The sequence below is a fragment of the Trachemys scripta genome, chromosome 11 (genome assembly GCF_013100865.1).
Source record: "Trachemys scripta elegans isolate TJP31775 chromosome 11, CAS_Tse_1.0, whole genome shotgun sequence".
In the NCBI taxonomy this organism is placed as follows: domain Eukaryota; kingdom Metazoa; phylum Chordata; order Testudines; family Emydidae; genus Trachemys; species Trachemys scripta.
In genome coordinates this window covers 27,623,462-27,643,135 of record NC_048308.1, presented here as the reverse complement: position 1 = coordinate 27,643,135, position 19,674 = coordinate 27,623,462, and the positions used below count along the sequence as shown (strand labels likewise).

The 19,674-nt window shown below is 38.2% G+C and overlaps 1 protein-coding gene across 1 annotated transcript in view; it reads right to left on the bottom strand.

Annotated features, from left to right (window-relative positions):
* Nucleotides 1-1,117: 1,117 nt before the first annotated feature.
* The window catches only part of KCNJ3 (potassium inwardly rectifying channel subfamily J member 3), a 179,989-nt gene continuing 161,432 nt past the window's right edge, over nt 1,118-19,674 (bottom strand). Inside the window, exon 3 of the mRNA XM_034786378.1 lies at nt 1,118-3,517. Within this exon, the coding sequence (XP_034642269.1) occupies nt 2,931-3,517 (587 nt within the window). The 3' untranslated portion in view covers nt 1,118-2,930. The remainder of the gene's footprint in view (nt 3,518-19,674) is intronic.

Sequence of the window (19,674 nt, the reverse complement as noted above, 5' to 3'; positions counted from 1 at the left end):
ACTCACCACAAGTGTGCGTGTGCCCAAGTGTATTCAAAAGTCTGCAGCTGCACGCCAATCAAACTGTCATGTAGACACGACCTAAGTAATTTGTGGTTCACTTGCACTTTATCAATAATTCTAATTCTCATACCATTTGTATTCAGGTTCCACTAGCATAATTTATTTACTTTTTTAAAATATACTTGATATTCTGGCACAAACTTTTTCTCACGTTTCCCAAAAGCAAATGCTAAAGTTAATATCTTAAGGGTAAGATTTTTTTTTAAAAAGCCCAACTTCCACACTGCAGAAACTTACACAATGGAATAAGAGGTGCCAAAAATTGCTTTGACAGGACATTTTCAGACTTTTATGGCACAGATGTCAAATATATTTTGTAAGAAAGCCTGTCGTAAAGTATCAACAACAAGGGGACAACTAAGCTGTCAGAATTAATCTTTTAACACATCACAATTTTGCTCACCAGGCATTTACAGCATGGTACTACTACACACCCCAAATAATGTGCAAAGGGCTGACAGTTTAGCCAAAGGTCTAACAAGCATGCAATGTAGATCACAGATCATTATAAACTCTGAAAAACTTGGTAAGTAAATGTGAAATCCATAAGTACACAATTGGCAGATGGTGAACAGTGCTGAGTACCTAGCAGTGTAGGTTCCCTATTTTTCATTCCTTGCAACCAATTACAAAATAAAATAAAAAAATATTTTTTCTAGATATTGGTAGATCTACTATTATTATTACTTCTTTATACAGTCCTACAAATGTGCACTCTCTCACTTAAGATGGTCCAAAGCCCTTTGAGTCAGAACTGCCAATACATGATTGAAATCAGTTAACACCACACAGTTAACACCATAACAGTGTATGTTCTAAAAGTAAAAAGATTCTTGTTCACTGCGGTCCTGAACTACCGTACTTTTGGATAATTACATAAAAATTACATCCCAAACTTTGAGATCAGGATTAGTAGTAATTATTACTACACCTCTACCCCAATATAACGTGACCCGCTATAACACAAATTCGGATATAACGCGGTAAAGCAGTGCTCTGGCGGGGTGGGGCTTCACACTCCGGTGGATCAAAGCCAGTTCAATATAACGCGGTTTCACCTATAACGCGGTAAGATTTTTTGGTTCCTGAGGACAGCATTATATTGGGGTAGAGGTGTATTATTTTTGCTGTTGTCTTATTTAATTACCCTGTTTCCAAAAGTGTACCAGCTACACATTTATGGTCAAATTAATCACACTGACCCTTTTATGAACAGAATAGAGATGAGCCAAGATAGAAATACTCGCTGCCTGAAGATACCCAGAAAGCCAGACCTATTCCTGAAACTCCAAACCAGATGCAGGAACTGTGCCAAAGCACCACTTCTAGTAATGATATAGCATCAACGAATGAGTGTTTTCAGATGCTGTGATGTACACTATATAGAAGTTCAACTTTTAGTGGAAGAACTGGGACAACTCCAAGTAGAGGATAGGTACCAAAATGCTACCTACCCATGGTTGGCTGGAGGTACCTATACTATGCCTACCAGGCTGGCTCATCTCTGCCAAGAGAATTTAGAACGAAGTGAAATGAAAAATAAAACAAGTTCAAAAATACATTTATGAAGAATTGGCCTTTTGCACTTCAAAACACATCTAAATGTATTTTTATCACTTTAAAATATTATCACCATATAGAACGCAAGAGGGAAAAATTCCCCTAAAAGAGAGGGAAAAGTTGCCTAGATGGACTTAGTGGACAATATGAGAGCATTAACATGTTTTGGTGTTTCAGTAAAGGATTTAGCAATTTTTGAAAATTCAGAAAAATAATTCTGATTGTGAGATTCCAATTTGGTTGGAAAACTAAAGCAAAAGATCCTGCAGACTCTTACTCAAGTGAGTAGTCCCTGATCAGACAAGTAGTCCCATTGATGCACAAGTAACAGTTTGCATGACTGGGTCCTAAATGTGGAGGGTGAAAACCCAGCCCCATTGAAGCTAATCAGTATTTCGCCTTTGATGTAATTGGGACAAAATTTCACCCAGAAAGTCTAAGTAGTTGATTTTACATTTTCCTATCAGATTGATACTACTTACATTAGAAAATCAAGCAAATGTGCCCATTTTGAATGTTTTGTTACATTAATATTATTAGTCATGAAACAAAATGATCTCATGATTTTATTTAAAATTTTGTACTTAAAACGCAAACTCTGTTTGAGATATTTTGCCCAGCCCTAAATAGTACAATTTTTTGCTAACACCTCTTATGAAGTACACTTTAAATTCTCCCAGCATTGTAATGGCAGGAAAAAAAACAAAGAAATTATTAAAGCAAATTATAAAATGGCAAATAATTTAAGGCTAAGAAATTTGGTGTTTGGAATTGACTAATGCTTATAGCCTTATTTTAAGAAAGAAAACATGCACCATAACTACTTTGTTTGAACAAAACATCACAATCTACATCAGAAAAAATAAATACACTTTAAATTAAATTATAACTTGCCCTGAAAGTTTCCTACGCATGTTTTACCTACTACTTACCCCTTAAGAAATATAGGAGAGAATAACACCCCCCTTTACATATTTTCAGAATATACAATATAAATATAGTAAGAATCATGCCAGAAAACTATATGCAAAAATTGCACACTATTATTGCATGCTTGTTGTGATACTACATGCCAATTAATATTTGCTCTCCTATGACCTCAGTCAGGACTTCAGGTCTTTTAATCAGAACATTATACTTACAGTACATCATTATCTGGGAAGAACACTGCTGTCCCAGTTTGCATGTAGTGCTTAGGAAACTTTCACCTTTTAGCTACTATACTCTTTTCAGAGAGTTTGCTTTCCTGCCCAAATTGGATTGACTAATAATTCAAACTTTAAATAATATCTAAATGTCTATTCTTGTTATGTAAAGCGATCAGAATTCATTTTCCTCAATTTGGGTGGAAGTTTTCCCTCCATTCTAGCTCCTCCTCCTGACAATTTTTGAAGCTTTGGTGGCAAATCAGCCACAGACTGACTCATAGGATCTGACATCATCTTTGTAGTTTTAGATACCAGTTTCTCTTCTGAGTTGCCAGGAACTGAGCTTATTCGCTGAAGTTTCATAGGTAAATCCCCAATGCTGTAGGCCTTTTCAGAGGTTGTAGAACTCATCCTTAGTAGTTTTTTGGGAAAGTCTTCCCTTCCAGTCATTTTCTGCAGTTTTGAGGGTATCTTTGTACTAATGTCATCTAGACCATCTAGACATTCTACAGAATTATTCCTTTCTTTACTGTTACTTACAGCTGGTCCTATTAAAGGGGAAGATATAAGAAGCATTTCTTCCTGTTCTTTCACACTGTAGGGCGTAGTAGGGACTTCAAATGTTGCATGGAACTGGGAATAGTCTACTTTAAAAAATCCTTCCTCTAAGGAAATCACAGGGAAAAAACGGTGACCCCAGAGAACTTCATCTTCGGTATACGAAGTTCGGGCTTGACATGTCATCCCTGCAACAAAAAAGGAAACAAAAGCCTTGATAAATTATTAAGAAATAAAATTACATAAATCAAATCTAACCTGATTTTGATTGTATAGAATCTTGATTTGTAATATGTCATATAAACATATGTTATACTTTTTTCATGCATTTAACACACCAGTGCTAATTAAACTCTGAAATCATTGACTAGCTATTTTGGAGGTATGTTCCTGTATCAGAAAGATTGCTACATAGGCCTTTTTTGACACTTACCTGCACATTTTGCATATCCCCAATCAAATAATTCTCTTGAATCAAAATTACGGTCGTTGCCAATATAGAGGTGGTCAGAAAATGGGCGGGGGGGGGGGGATGTCACAAAATATCGGAACAACCTCAGTTCTGTTTTTCATTAAATTTTTACTTTTGTCATTTAATAAATTTAAATCTATAGCTCATCAGTGAACAGAAAACAAAAATTTCACAAGCATTTTTGAATAAAAACAATCAATCAAATTTTGCAGCCTGCTCTTCTCCAATGGGAGTCATGTGCAAACAAGATTGCAGATCAGAACCTAACTTGGTACCAGCATATAGATTTACCACTGTGACAGGTACACCAAAATGACAGATAGATTAGGCAGAGCTCAAACCTAGAAATTAATTTCTGAGAGCTCAGAGAATAACTATTTATTTTTCTCCATATTAACGTGATACTTTTTTTTAAATTTTTGATTGCATGCTTCTTATACAGACTCTTTTCCCTTGAAATGGTGTTGGCAGGGCAGCCCAGCACAGTGAGCTCTGGAATTAACATCCCATTGAGATGCCAGTTCATACCGGTCAGAGCTATTGTTTCTGGCTGTCTACAGATTCTTGGTTCACATTTTAAAAGTTTTCTTTTGCAACCATGAGGGCTATCAAAAATTAAACCATAAATTCTGATATTATCACATGACTCCTCAATGTTGGGCCCTAAGCCTATAGTGCCTAATCCATAACCCAGCCCTGTATAGACCCCAAATATCTGGGCTTTATATCAGTAAAGTAAATGTGGTCGTTCATCAGGAGTTAAGTACAGCTGTAATAGGGCTACACATACACAGGCATGCAGCTCCTTTGGGAATGGGGATAGCAGTGTGGAATAAGCAGATAGCTCCTTCTCTCTCTTCCAATTACGTTATGTATTTAAATTTGGCAACCCATCTAGCAGGCAATTTAGGCACAATACAAGACCCATTTATTTTGTTTAGCACTTGACTGAGTTTTGTTCTTAGTTGTTTTTGCTCATTTCTGTTTTGATCTCTGTAACTGAAATATGTAGCTGCCGGAGAAGTGGACACTAAACAAAAGAACAAACTGCACTAAACATTGTCGTTGTCCCACAAATATCAGCTACCAGAGGGGCAGATAGCACTCAGAGTTTGGGTCATAACTGTTAATGTATACATGGGTTTTAAAGGTCCAGAAAAATACTGTGAGGAAAAAAAAAATCTCTCATGCTGCCAATCATGCTTATATTATTGCTTTATATTGACCTCAAAGGAGTGTACTTCAGTTACAATGATTGTTTATGTGGTGACTGTTGTTTCCAAATTTGTAGATAAAATAGTAATGTGGTTTAATGACCAATTATTTAGATTCGAAATTAGAAAGTGACAAACATTAATGTAACAATATTAAGCTGCCTCTACAGGATTGAAATGAATAGTACCAAATCTTGAGGGTTTAAAAGTTCTTGTTTACTCCCATCTCAGCATAAAAGAGACTTTGTTTATATTTTCAGGGAGCAGACCATCTGCAATGCAGAACTAGACACCAATTAGTCATCTTGCCATCCAAGGAACACAACCTTCTTTGGGAGCCAAGAACTCCCATGTTTTGCACTGACACAGAATGTGGCAGGTCATTTAACTGCCCTTTGTCTTAAATCCCCCAGAGGTAAAATGAAGATAATACATTGCCTAAAAATGTTTACATTAACTACTAGATGTGAGGATTAATCAATTCACATTTGTAAGCACCTTGAAGATAGAATATGCTAAATAAATGCTAAGTATTGTTATTACTATTTCTATGTAACATTTTACAGACCATATTTTTAACATGTTCCCGTTGGTGTGTCACTTGCGAGAGTATATCGTCATGATCATATGCCCACACAGGTAATGGGGGGTTTGCATATGTAAATTCTACCAACTGCACACAAATGATAAAAACCATATTTTTCTTAAAGAAGTTTTATATCTATAATGTTTTTATAACATATTTTGATGTATTGGCATATCCAGCATGATATATAATGTTGTTAGATTTTTAAATGAATTAAAAAGAAAGTTAAACAACCCCCCCAAAACTAGCAAATTCTTAGTCTTTTCCCACAGAATTTATATTCACACACACACACACACCGGAACTTAAATAAATACCTGCACACTTCTGAAATGCATATTTGGCCAGATTATTCATAAAAAATAATTCCAGTTTTGCAGAATTTGCTCTAATATTCACTTAATTTCAAACATTGCTATCACTGAATAGCTTGATGCACCTGCCCTGCTCATCCAATTACAAAATCCACACAACCCTTATTAATAGATTATTGTGTTTCAACTCTCCTACTTTACTTTGAGAGCATTAACTCTCCACTCTGTATTTTATTTTTTTTTTTGATTAATGGAGATAGCCTATCTCCTAGAACTGGAAGGGACTTTGCATTCAGTAGCAGGACCAAGTACTGATTTTGCTCCAGATCCCTAAGCAGCCCCCTCAAGGATTGAACTGACAACCCTGGGTTTAGCAGGCCAATGCTCAAACCACTGAGCTATTGCCCCGGGAGGCCACAGAGAGAAGTGTGAAATAGTGAGCAACTAGCAGCATGGGCAGTGTAGGGCAACAACAAAGGGGGACTCACTCCTGGAACTGGTTCTCCAGTCCCTTTTCTGGGATACCACTGTCCATTTGGTATCTCAACTGGAGTCCTGTACCTGGAGCATGAGAATGCTCAGAGCCACAGTATTCTAGTATGCATTTGTTCCACTCCATCTGCTTTTGCACAGAAGTAAAGAATTATTAGCAGCTGCATGTTTTATAACAAAGACCACATATGAGCCAAAAGAGATTCCAGGAATGGAAAACCAATTAGAGGAAGTATAAAAAGAGAAGCACAAGTCATGGCAAAAACTAAAAGATGCAAAATTGAATCGCGGCTGCTAGAGAGCATGGTCACTTACATGTTCATGGAAGAAAACTAGCCACAATTCAGTCAGCCCATACATATTAAATATTTGTAAGCATGACATATGGTACCTCAAAATATGCCCTGTAACCCCAATATTAGTGTATGGTTATATTTTATGCAAAGAATGCCTTGTAAGGTATCAGATAAAAGGTCATGATCTTCTAAAACTCATTGTTCTGTGAAAAAATGCAGATCATCATTATATATGGAGTTATGAGATTTTGCTATATGGTTATTATTGAAATATGTGGTAAATTTAGGAAACGCCCACAGCTAGCTCACCAGTGGCAACAAAGGAGGTGACCCGTACCCAGGTTGGTGTTAAACAACCATCACCAGCCATTGACCAGCAGGGGAACTATAAACAAGAGATTTACAATTCAATAAGAGACAGTTATGCAAGCCCCACACAATGGGGATTTGTGACTCAGCAAAGCTCACCAGGACATGCCTGGGCCAGTATTTTTCCAGGCCCATGAACTGAGAGTACAAAAAGGGGCCAGTGGCATCATGAGATCACTTCCCCCATCTACTCTGAAGGCAGCAAGAACACTGGGAAGACAGAGATTTTGAACTGATGAGATTGGGCCCAGGCTGAGAAGGGAATTCAGCCTGTGTATTAAGAACAGTAACCTGCCTGAAACATGCAGTGGGGCGATTTAGGATTTAGAATGTGTGTTTACTTTTTATTTCTTAGGTAACTATCTCTGACCTTTATGCCTACCACTTATAATCTATCTTTCTGTAGTCGGGAAACTTATTTTAATGTTTTATCTTTACCAGTGAGTGTGTCTAAAATGTCTGGGGAATTTGCTCATATTACAAGGCTGGTGCATGTCCACTATGAAGCAGCAAACTAATTAACAAGCTTTGTCTTGAACAGTGTAAGAGGGTACATTTCTGGGGTGCAAGGCTGGGAACTGAGGGGAATTTGCTGGCATTTCCTTCTGTACAGTTGATGAGTGGCTTAGAGAGCATTCATGCAACTTCACTGGCTGCGTCTCTGTATGCCGGTGGCTGTGTGATAACAGCACCTGGAGGAGTTTGCTGCTTTTCACTGGCAAAGCATTGAGAGAGACCGCCCAGGCTGGAGAGTTAAGGGACTCAGTGGCCCCACAGTTCCGGGTTGTATGCCAGGGGGCTGGACCCAGAAAGGTGGGGAAAATAGTTATCTGTTCAACAGTGGCTAAATTTTGTTTTGTAATATTCACTTTTATGCACTGTACAGTACTATATGGTAATTCACTTTTACGTACGGAACTTTTGCTAATCTCAAAACATTTGTATTGGCTCCTGTTATAAGTTATAATCAAGTGTTTAAAAATGGGGTTCCTCCTCTAATGTTTTGCTGCTAATGTCAACCCAACGCCTGATGTCATGCCAATTCACATACCTGAAAATTTGAAATAAAATCAGTTTTCAACCATAATACACTTTTTAATCAGGAGATTTAGGAGAAATAAGTAGAATTGAGTGTAAGGAACAGGCTATATTTTCAACAGCTACATTTTCATATCAGTCATTGTAATTGATTCCAATGGTGGTTTGATTTGACTTTTTTTTTTTATTTGCGGTAATCTGTGAACATAATTACATTCTAAATCTACCAACACGTTTTGCAACTCTTAATTGCAATTTTACACTATTTATTATTACAAACAGTAGGAATGGCTGATTTGTTTTGGGGAACATACACATACATGAGCATAAGTCCTTGTTTTAGACAGCAACAAAGAAAAATGAGAAAAAGTTAAAAGAAGCCTTTGAAAGGTAAAACAAACAAACAAACAAACAAAAACTATTGGCAGAATATAATCTTTGACAAAGCCTTACTGAATCCACCATTTTGCTGATGAACAGTCTTTCCTGGAAACGCATCTTTCATTTTCAAATTAATTAACTATAATAATGCAAACAGATATGTTTTAGTGCATCATACTAGTATTATTTTTCCAGTTTTGTTTAATTCTTTTCATGGTCATTTCCGCTTTTTATGAAATAACGTGGAAGAAAGCATGATATTGAAAAGTCCTGCTGTACAACAAATCTTCAACAACCATAGACATCTTCCACTAGGTAAGCTATTATTTATACGCAGTGAATTTCTAACTATGTCTCATGTATATAAATTAGATTGATGACCTGTTTTCTTTTTATCCCAGGGCGTTTCAATTTTGTTATGAAGTTATTGTGGAAAAGAATCACATCACACAACAGATCATCACGAAATAAATTTTACCAGAGTGTTAATTATGTTGAGTATGTGGCCCATCTGTGTCCTTTATTATGCAGTTGTTCATTATCTATAGAGGCACAGCCAAAGAACAATCCCAATGACAACCTTCAACTTCAGCTTCTTTTTATCTCATGTTAGCTAGGGAACTCATTAGTAGATGGGTGTTTGTAAGCAATATATGGAAAATGAATACAGCAGCATTGGAAATTAGATCTATGATCACTGTAAGCAACATGGTTGTTTAGCTCTATTGACCTTTGTTTAGTGTAGTTAACAAATTACATAAAATGAAAAGATCTCTTTATAAAAAAAGAGATCATTGACAAGACATCCAAACTGTGGGCTTTGATGACGTGGTTCAAATTATATCTAATTCACTATGAAAGAGGCACCTTAGTGAGATGCAAAGTAGGAACAGCTCAAGGGTTACTGTCTAGTGTACACTGATGACTAGAAAATAGCACAAATAATACAGCATTAATTATAATTAATATAATATAATAATTATTGAGCAAATACGATAAGTCTTTGCACTGTCTTAGCATCGTTCATTCAAACATCCTAGAGAGCTTTAAAAAAAGAACATTAAACTCACTTAATCCTTAGTGTTTGGTTCTTTTTTAAAAATGACTTTGCAAACATGGTACCACAGCTTACAGGTTTGGTTGCTATCACAGATAGTTATAACAAGTGTGTTTAACTTACAAGTACAGTTTCTCCTCACCTCCCCCCCCAGCTGTCATCCCTGTAAACTCAAGCTGAGCTCTATGAGTTAAGCAGAATCTTTTCCATCTAGCAGATCACCACCAGTAATGATGATTCTGCAGGCTCTCAGTTACACCTGTGTAACTCCACTGCTATCAATAGCACTACACAAGGATAAATGAATGGAATCTAGGGTCAGACTGTGAGGCGGAATGGTACAAAGAGCCACACACTCATTTGTGCAGCCCACATAAGGACCATCCACAATTGTAGTCCTCAACAGATCACGCTCTTCATACGCTCAAAGGGTGCACCATGCCAAAGAGGGTGAGGAAAAGATAGGACAATGTCTCTGTCCCCTTTTGGAACCCACCTGCCAGAGGTGTGAGGAATATGTTGAACACTATTACCCTGGTTTAGGCGTATGTAGGCAGTTTCTCTCCTGTTGAAAGTAACTTCATAAACGCCAACAGAAGAGCAGAAAAATCCTTACTTTTTTTTTAAAAACGTGAAACACTGAAAACAAATTAGGGATTTGCATGTGAGAGAAACTGAACCAAGCTTTAACATACAGAATGGTTGTGTGCAGACAGTACCCTAAATCTTAAGGGACAGAGAGAAATCAACTGATTCTTGTGGTTCTGAATTTGTTGTTTGTTGGCTAGTTTAATGTTTTATTTGTTTTTAATAAAAATCTGAAATAAAAGTTCCTGCATGAAAGTAATCCACATAACTATAAGGGAGTTCTATCTTCTCACAGCAGACAGTTCACAGGTAGCAAACTGAGCTGCAGATAAGCAGAGAGCTAAAAGACTACATGCAGTATTCACTGATTTGTACTGGGAGAAAGACGATGATAAAAAAATGTGTAAGACTGTCATCTGATGGATATCTTGGCAAGCATGCATTTAATCTAATCACTTAACGTAATCTGTTTTGCAACACTTGAAAAAATTATATTTATTTCATTGCTTTAGGCTACAATTAACAAATGTTTATTGCCTATGACTAAGGAAAAAGTTTTCCCAACTTGATTGGACTATAGCTACTGAAGATACTGGATGCTGAAGAATTATGGGCTAAAAATTCATTAATGAATTTCCCCCTCAAGTATCTACAGCTGCAACCACTCAGGACTGTAACTGAGTAACTAAAAAGAACATTCTAACTGAAATATTTAAGTGACCCAATTATAACCAAATGCATTGTTTTTCAGAATTTCCTGGAGCTACATTTTTTCTTTTCAATCAGATGGCATTGAAGAAAGCTGTGGTGAGATGGCACAGAGGTTCTTCTCAATGGTTTCTTTTGTGCCATTATATTATGTAATTGTGCTATTGCACATTCTGTTCAGTTGCTTACATGGTGTGACAAAGTCTTATACCAGTACATAAAGTGGCCAGATATAACTTAGGTAAATACAGTATAATTCCAGTTATCCCAATTCCTTTTATCTGAAAATCCTAGTTATCTGAATCCATCAGTGTGTCCCCCATGTAGCCCTACCTTAGTTAATCAGTGCTGTTCATTGGAATGCCTGGATATCTGAAACTTGTTGATGTCCCCCAGGCCATTTGGATAAATGGGAGTTTATTGTAGTGATTTTGTTAGACACTATTCTACAGGACAAGGAAAGCAATTATCATATGTAATAGAGAATCAAAAGCAACCGGTATTCAAATGTGAAAAAATGGTCAAATAATACATTTTGTAAACTAGCTTTAATAGACATCTTGTTCAATAGTACAAAATGTTTGAGTCTGTTCCCTCATGCAAAGTGTTAACAGTGTCACCAATGTGCAGAAATCGTGGCCAAAGAAATCATGTCATTGGGTTCCTGTACATGTATTAGCGTTCTTTGTGTGATAGCAGATCTCTAGACCTGAAGTCGTTTTATACTGAGATGGGGAATATCATCTCTGTGCTGAGAGCTGGCACATGCCCTGCGTATCATTTAATTCCCTCTTACTTGGGACTAATGTATGTGCAGTAGGCCTTGTGCTGGTCTACTGCACAGAGGTGAACTTCATTCATAATGAGAAAAGGCTTTAATAGTTTATGGACAACATGATGCAACTGGAATACAATATCCCGGGAGGTTCTGTGGCTCACAGCTTTAAAGAGTACAGATACCTTGAACATAAAACATATTTCTCTTGCATTTGTACCCAAAAGGGAACACTGCAAAATGCCATTACTTTGAGTTTTAAACAACAGTTTTACATTGTTAATATTTGATCATCTGTTTGAATATTTATTGACATCGATTCTCCATCATATACAGCTCTATCTTTACATGTAGGGTAATGAAAAAGCCCAGCTAAATCATTTATCTCAATTCAGTTTTGCTGCTCTCTAAACTATGATAAAACTTGGTTTATACCTATTGTAAGGAAAAGTGTGTTAACAACAACAATGTGCAATCAGGTTACCATGAGAACAGACATATACTGTAACATCACAAGGAAATATCTGTTTATGAACATCTAGCCTCTAATAAAACAGAACAGTTTTAAGTGGTCTTGGTTTAATCATGTTTGAGGTCATTTTTATAGTTATAGACTAGTAAACATTTTTAATTGTTGCCTAAGGGAATAGTATAAATGCAATTTTTTCCAGTGTAACAAAATTAGTTCAATTTACTTTATTAAATTATAAGACTGCTAAAATACCCATCAAAGTCAAGTATCACAAATTCATTCTTGATAATCTTCTCCCCCCCACACACACTCTCCCTTCCAGGTGGACAAACCAATGAATGCTTCCTGAAGGCCCCAACTGTCAGCATGTTACAACCATTTAAGATGCACTCAGATACAATACAGGTGCTCAGACCCTATGGTGATGAGCACCAAATGCATATCCTCAATTGTCTCTTATTTTTCCGTGTTCCATTGTCATATATACATAGCTTTATGTTAATTACACACCGAGGCATAGTCCTGTTCCCACTGAAATCAACGAGACATGAATCAGTCACTAAGGATGTGGAGACATATAGAAGTGCTACCTCTCATTTCAGGAGGGTTAACTATTCTCTGAACCATACATACAAATCCCCTTGAATTCCATGGAAGTAGCATGCACACTCAAGAATTTATAAGGAGAATTTGACGTACAAAGTTCTATGTCCATTGTTAATATGCTTTAGATTTTCTTCAAGTTATATATGTTAAGAAATGTAGCCCGAATATTGCAATTAGTAGTCAATCTTGCATAAATTACTCTAGAATGTATAGCTTAAATTTACCAGTATATAACAGATTACTTAAAATTTGCATATGTCTGTGTTATCTTTATTATCCCCCAAAATAATAATCAAAACAAATGGCTCAGTAAAGTAGTCTGCATGCTGGACAAACTATTCAGTGTGAAACGGCCACATCATATTATTTACAGTCTTTTAAAACTTTCTTGCATCACAACCAACAGCAGAACTGAGGATTGTATGGCCTAATTCTATCACTGGCCCGGTGTATTCTGTCATCGACAGATGTGATTTTTATTTAAAATGATGTTTTGTTTCAAAATATAGGCATTTTTTTGCATTATTTTTAAAATGGTAAAAAAAAAAAACATCCAAAATCATGACAAAATGAAGACCTGAAAATTAATTTCAGGTCAAATTAATTTTAATTAATTAATTTGTTTGGTTCAATTATTTGCTCAGCTATAGAACCAGGACCCGATTGTGCTAGGCACTGTACAAACACAGAACAAAGATGTTCCTATCCCAAAGAGCTTACAGAATAAGCCAAGACACAACAGATGGCGAGACAGATAGACTCATGAGCATAAGGAAACAATGAGACTCTAGTGGTCAGCACAACAGGCAGTGGTCTCGGTACACCAGCAGCCTAACCACAGTTGTTATTTTTGGAGACATCACAGCAAAGGAGAGTTCTGAGGAGGGTTTTGAAGGTGGATAATGAGGTAGCTTTGTGGATGTTTATGGGGCGCTCCTCCCAAGCATGAGGGACAGCATGGGAGAGAGCAGGAAGATGCTTGTTTGAAAATTTAACAAGTAGATGATTGAGGCTGCTATCATGGGCTGATTGGTAGCCAGAGTCAACATCTCTACAGCAAATGAGAGATGTAGGGATTGACTGTTAAGGGCCTTGCAAGTAATAATCGCAGTCTGAGTAGCATGACAAGAAGTGTTAGTATTGAAGACCTACAAACAGTTTCAATTTTACTCTCAGAGCGGTCAGTTCCTTGTATATGTTTGCAAATAGGACAAATTACAAGTAAAGGCCCTGATCCTGCAATATTTGTATATAAAGTACTTTTCCTCTTAATTTTTTCAGTTTCTCAGGTGCTGAGGTACTGTATGTTCATTAGACAATTCCAGTATTGCCAAACTTCAGAGATCAAAAATCATGAAATTGGCCCAGAAATCATAAGACTTTTTGGGGGGCTTTGGTCTTTTGTATGTTTAAACTCCCCTGCCCATCCTCAGTATGTCAGTGTGTGACAATTAGAGTTGCCCATTCTCCCAAATTTACTGAGTAAGCTGATTGTGGGCCAGGCTGAAGGATCTCTCACCCCCACATCTGCCTATTCCCTGCCCAGTAATTCATTCAGTCCCATCAGTTCAGCCCCCACCTCTCAGTCCTTCCCCTTAGTTCAGTCCACCTCCACCCTTAGCCTCACCTCCGCTCCTTCAAGAGGTTCTTCACCTCCCTCTCAAACACTTGGGCAAAAGTTGCAGCAGGATCCTCTTTCCCACCTTCCAGACTGGTGGGGGCAGCTCCAGAGTACTTCACCCCCTTCCCAGGCCACGTGCTGCTGCAGGGAGTGGAAAAGGAGCAGTGGTGCTGTCCTGCCCCCATCGCTCACAGAAGGGGAGCTACCCTGAGCTGTTGGACTCTTTAGCTCCCTCTTGCCCCCACCTCTCATCACTCCAGTCCCAGTCAAAAAAATCTCATCACTGGAGAAGAAATCATAAGAGTTGGCAACACTACTTTGTTTACAACTTGTCATTACATTTAAATATATTGGAATTACTATTTTTCATTACCGTCAAAGCTTTCTTCTAGCCTCCTCCACTGACAGAAATTCAGATATTCTTTTTATACGTCTACAGACTCAAGAGAGATTAAATAACATTGGTAACTCAGCAGTTGTTTAGAACAGACCTTTTCCTTTCTAAAGTCACAGGGAGTAAGCATACTATTTCACAGTTGTGTTACTTATATACATTTAAACTGCAAATAAACCATATCAGAAAATTTTCTACATTGCTTCGGAATTTCTCTTTTGCTATGCACAGGAAACAACAAAATATCATGCAGAGAATATTCTGTGTTTTAATATTTTTATTTACTTAAAATATCCCTGTTATGCTGAAACAAAGACTATACAGACCATGTTAAAGCCAATATGTGTGCCAGGTACTCTCAAACTCAATTGAATGACCCATGAAACCCCTTTAGTTAAACGGCTTCAGACAGTGAAGGCTATTACCTGAGGGACTAAATTTCATGGCTCAAATGGGGCTAACCCAGGCTGATTAGATTAACCGGGGCTAGAATAATAATTGTAGGCAAAATGCCAAGAGACGTAGCTGTGAGCATGACCCCTCGAGGAAGCAGAGACAGAGCTTCTTGGGCACAGAGGTCAGTGGAGTGGCAGATTTAGGGATGTTTGAGCAAAGAAAATGCCTACTGTTTATATGTTTCTGTGGGGTTCAGGGAAACAGGACTTCGTGTGCATTTTTTGTAAACAATGAAGATTACATCAAAAATTTACCTGATTCCTTTCCCCAATATCTCATCCTGACAGAAATAACTCTACAAAGCCACCAATACTGATTAACCACTCAGGCCAAATACACAACATTGCCTATCTGAGCACATGTACAGAGTTAAATAAAATTCATATGAATTATAAACTAATGTCTATATCCAAAACTGTCCCAAACTGACACAATCTAAAAGTCTTCTACAAACTCACCCCTCCTTTGGGTTTAATATTGCAAGAACAGCAACCAGTATTTCTGTGCTATCAAATCTGACCCTGGATTCAACCTCTAGCCTGTGACCTAAACCCAAAATCCTAGACTAAGCCTTGGTCCAAATGAAAACTGCCCTGCTCATCTCTGGTAAAAAACTAATCATCCTTCTTAAAATAGAACACTTCATTGAGAATGTAACAATCCGCTGCCTCCTGAGATCCCCCTACTGTCTGGGCGAAATCGAAAGAGATAATTGCAGTGTCACTGTCCCAGGATTGTCTGTCTGTCTCAGGGATTCCCATGGCTCGGCCCTCTAGCTGGTTCTTTCTCTGAATTCAATACCCTTTCAGGGCACTGAAGTGCAGTTGTAACTGCTCAGGCCCTAAACTGCCTTTTCCCAGATGGCCTCTTCAGATTCCCCTCACCCAGTTCTACCTGAGCCAACAGCGAAGTCTTTCCAGGTTAAATACTCTCAAAACAGAAGTCCTCTTTGGCCTTGCCTTTCTCCTCCCCGTCTCTTCTTTAATCACACTCTTCTTTGCAGAGTAGCTGGTCCCAGGGCTTCTCCATGGAGTCCCTCAGTAGAACTCAAAACTGCAAACAAATCAGACACTTCTGAAATCTCTGCCCACTCTGAGCTTGAGCCTTCCATCTCTCTTGGGATCCACTTCAGTCCCCCATTCCTCTTCAGGAACACTGGTCCAGGGATGTGTCTCTGGGCCTGGCCCTTGTTCTAGGATCCTCTACAGGTGCTAATTCCACTGCTATAGCTGTTTCCCCCCATGCTTCTCCAGACCTCTCCTCTTATTTACAGACAGAGATCTCATTTTAGCCACATGACATCACTCATTAATAAGACTAAGATTTTGTCATGGTTATTTTTAGTAAAAGTCATGGACAGCCCATGGGCAATAAACAAAAACTCACAGAAGCCGTGACCTGTCTGTGACTTTTGCTGCTGCGGCTCCATGGATTCCTCTTCCTGTGGCTGGGAGCTGTGGGGTTTCCCCTCTGCCCAGGACAGCTGGAAGTTGCAGGGCGGCCCACCTTCACCCACAGCAGCTGGGAGCTGCAGGGTGACCATATTTCATGAAGAGAAAATGGGACCTCCCCAGCCACTCTCCCGAGGCGTCCCTCTTCCCCCCACGCAAGGTTGTCGCCCATTGCTGGGCGGGCCCTCTCAGGAGTCTGTCACCTATCGCTAGAACCTTGCAGGGAGATCTGTCGCCTGCCAGGGCCCCACTGGCTGCCAGCTCCAAAGTCCCACAGCCCCTGGGGCTGAAGCAGAGAATGTCACAGAGGTCTCTGGAAGTCACGGATTCCGTAACTTCCATGACCTCCATGACATAAATGTAGTCTTACTCATTACTACTTATTCTCTCCACTTAGGGTGATGAGGGAAGTTTCTCAGAGGTCAATTGAGGCCCATCTCCCCTTAAAGGGATCACCCACCCTGTGACAGAGACAATGCCCTCCCCCAAAACAATAGTCTAAGCCTGATTCTTAAGATCAGTCAGTTGTAAGGGTCTGTATCAAGGAACTGAGATTAACAGAAATATATCTATAGTATTCAGGTTCAACCCGTTTAAGCATCCCTTAGTCAAAGTTTCAATTCACTTACAATTCCAAGGAATATATCAAACTCCCTTTTTCATGCTGGGTAGGAAGGAGCTAGAATACTCTAACAACACAGGCCTACCTCAGCTACCAGTTTGCCTTTCTCCACAGTGGCAACCAACATTTATAGGCTTGCTAACTCCATTCCATTGGATGGAGTGAAAGAAAAGTACCTTGTGACATAACCACAGACACAAAAGGACAATTGATCATACTGTGATGCAAAGTCCAAGTTAGGAAGCTGACTCAGAGAGACTATCTTTCTTTGAAACTGAAGCCACAAACAATCTGATAACTGTAATGATCTCAGAGTTCCTTAAATAACAAATGAGAAAGGAATAAAACTTTTTGGTAAAGAAACCAGTTTAAATGTGAATTTATATTTTAAGTAGGGCTGTCAATTAATCACAGTTAACTCACGCAATTAACAAAAAATGTTCATCGTGATTAATCGCACTGTTAAATTTCAATTGGTATTCTATTGTTTATTAAATATTTTTGGATGTTTTTCTATATTTTCAAATATATTTATTTCTATTACAACACAGAATACAAAGTGTGCAGTGCTCACATATTTTTATTACAAATATTTGCAGTGTAAAAATGATAAACAAAAGAAATATTTTTCAATTCACCTCTTACAAAGTACTGTAGTGTAATCTCTTTATCGTGAGAGTGTAACTTACAAATGTAGATTTTTTTTGTTGCATAACTGCACTCAAAAACAAAACAATGTAAAACTTTAGAGCCTACAAGTCCACCCAGTCTTACTTCTTGTTCAGCCAATCACTAAGACAAACAAGTTTGTTTACATTCATGGAAAATACTGCTGCCTGCTTCTTATTTACATCTCCTGAAAGTGAGAACAGGTGTTCACATGGCACTTTTGTAGCCAGCATTGTAAGGTATTTACATGCCAGATATGCTAAACATTCGTATGCCCCTTCATGCTTTGGCCGCCATTCCAGATGACATGCTTCCATGCTGATGATGCCCGTTAAAAAAATAATGCATTAATTAAATTTGTGACTGAACTCCTTGGAAGAGAATTGTATGTCTCTTGTTCTGTTTTACTTGCATTCTGCCTTATATTTCATGTTATAGCAGTCTCGGATGGTGACCACCCAGCACATGTTTGTTTTAATAACACTTTCACAGCAGATTTGACAAAATGCAAAGAAGGTACCAATATGAGATTTCTAATAATAACTACAACACTTGAGCTAAGGTTTAAGATTCTGAAGTGTCATCCAAAATCTGAGAGGGACGAGGTGTGGAGCATGCTTTCAGAAGTCTTAAAAGAGCAACACTCCAATGCGGAAACTACAGAACCTGAACCACCAAAAAAGGCTGGCTATTCCCTATTACCTTACCACCTTTCAAGTGTTTAAATAAATAAATTTAAAATTTTAAATTAATGGAGATATCCTATCTCCTAGAAATGGAAGGGACCTTGAAAGGTCATCGAGTCCAGCCCCTGCCTTCACTAGCAGGACCAAGTACTGATTTTGCCCCAGATCCCTAAGTGGCCCCCCTCAAGGATTGAATTCACAACCCTGGGTTTAGCAGGCCAATGCCCAAACCACCGAGCTATCCCTCCCACCTTTGCAGATGATTTCCTGGGTTGTTTTTATTTCCCTTTTTATAGATGGGCACTATATTTGCCCTTTTCCTGTCTCCCATGATTTTCCAAAGATAATAGCTAGTGGCTCAGATATCTCCTCTATTAGCTTGAGTATTCTAGGATGCATTTCATCAGGCCCTGGTGACTTGCAGGCATCTAACTTTTCTAAGTGATTTTTAACTTGTTCTTTTTTTATTTTATCTTCTAAACCTACCCCCTTCCCATTAGCATTCACTATGTTAGGCATTCCTTCAGACTTCTCGGAGAAGACCGACACAAAGAGGTCATTAAGCATCTCTGTCATTTCCAAGTTTCCTATTACTGTTTCTCCCTCCTCACTGAGCAGTGGCCCTACCCTGTCCTTGGTCTTCCTCTTACTTCTAATTTATTGATAAAAAGTCTTCTTGTTTCCCTTTATTCCTGTAGCTCATTTGTGCTCATTTTGTGCCTTTGCCTTTCTAATCTTGCCCCTGCATTCCTGTATTGATTGCCTATATTCATTCATCCTTTGTAATGTGTCCGAGTTTCCATTTTTTATGAGACTTCTTTTTATTTTTTAGATCATGCAAGATATCGTGGGTAAGCCAAGGTGGTCTTTTGCCACATTTTATAGCTTTTCTACCCAGCAGAATAGCTTGCTTTTGGGCCCTTAATACTGTCCCTTTGAAAAACTGCCAACTCCCCTCAGTTGTTTTTCCCCTCAGTCTTGATTCCCATGGGACCTTACCTATCAGCTCTCTGAGCTTACCAAAATCCGCCTTCCTGAAATCCATTGTCTCTATTTTGCTGTACTCCCTTCCTTAGAA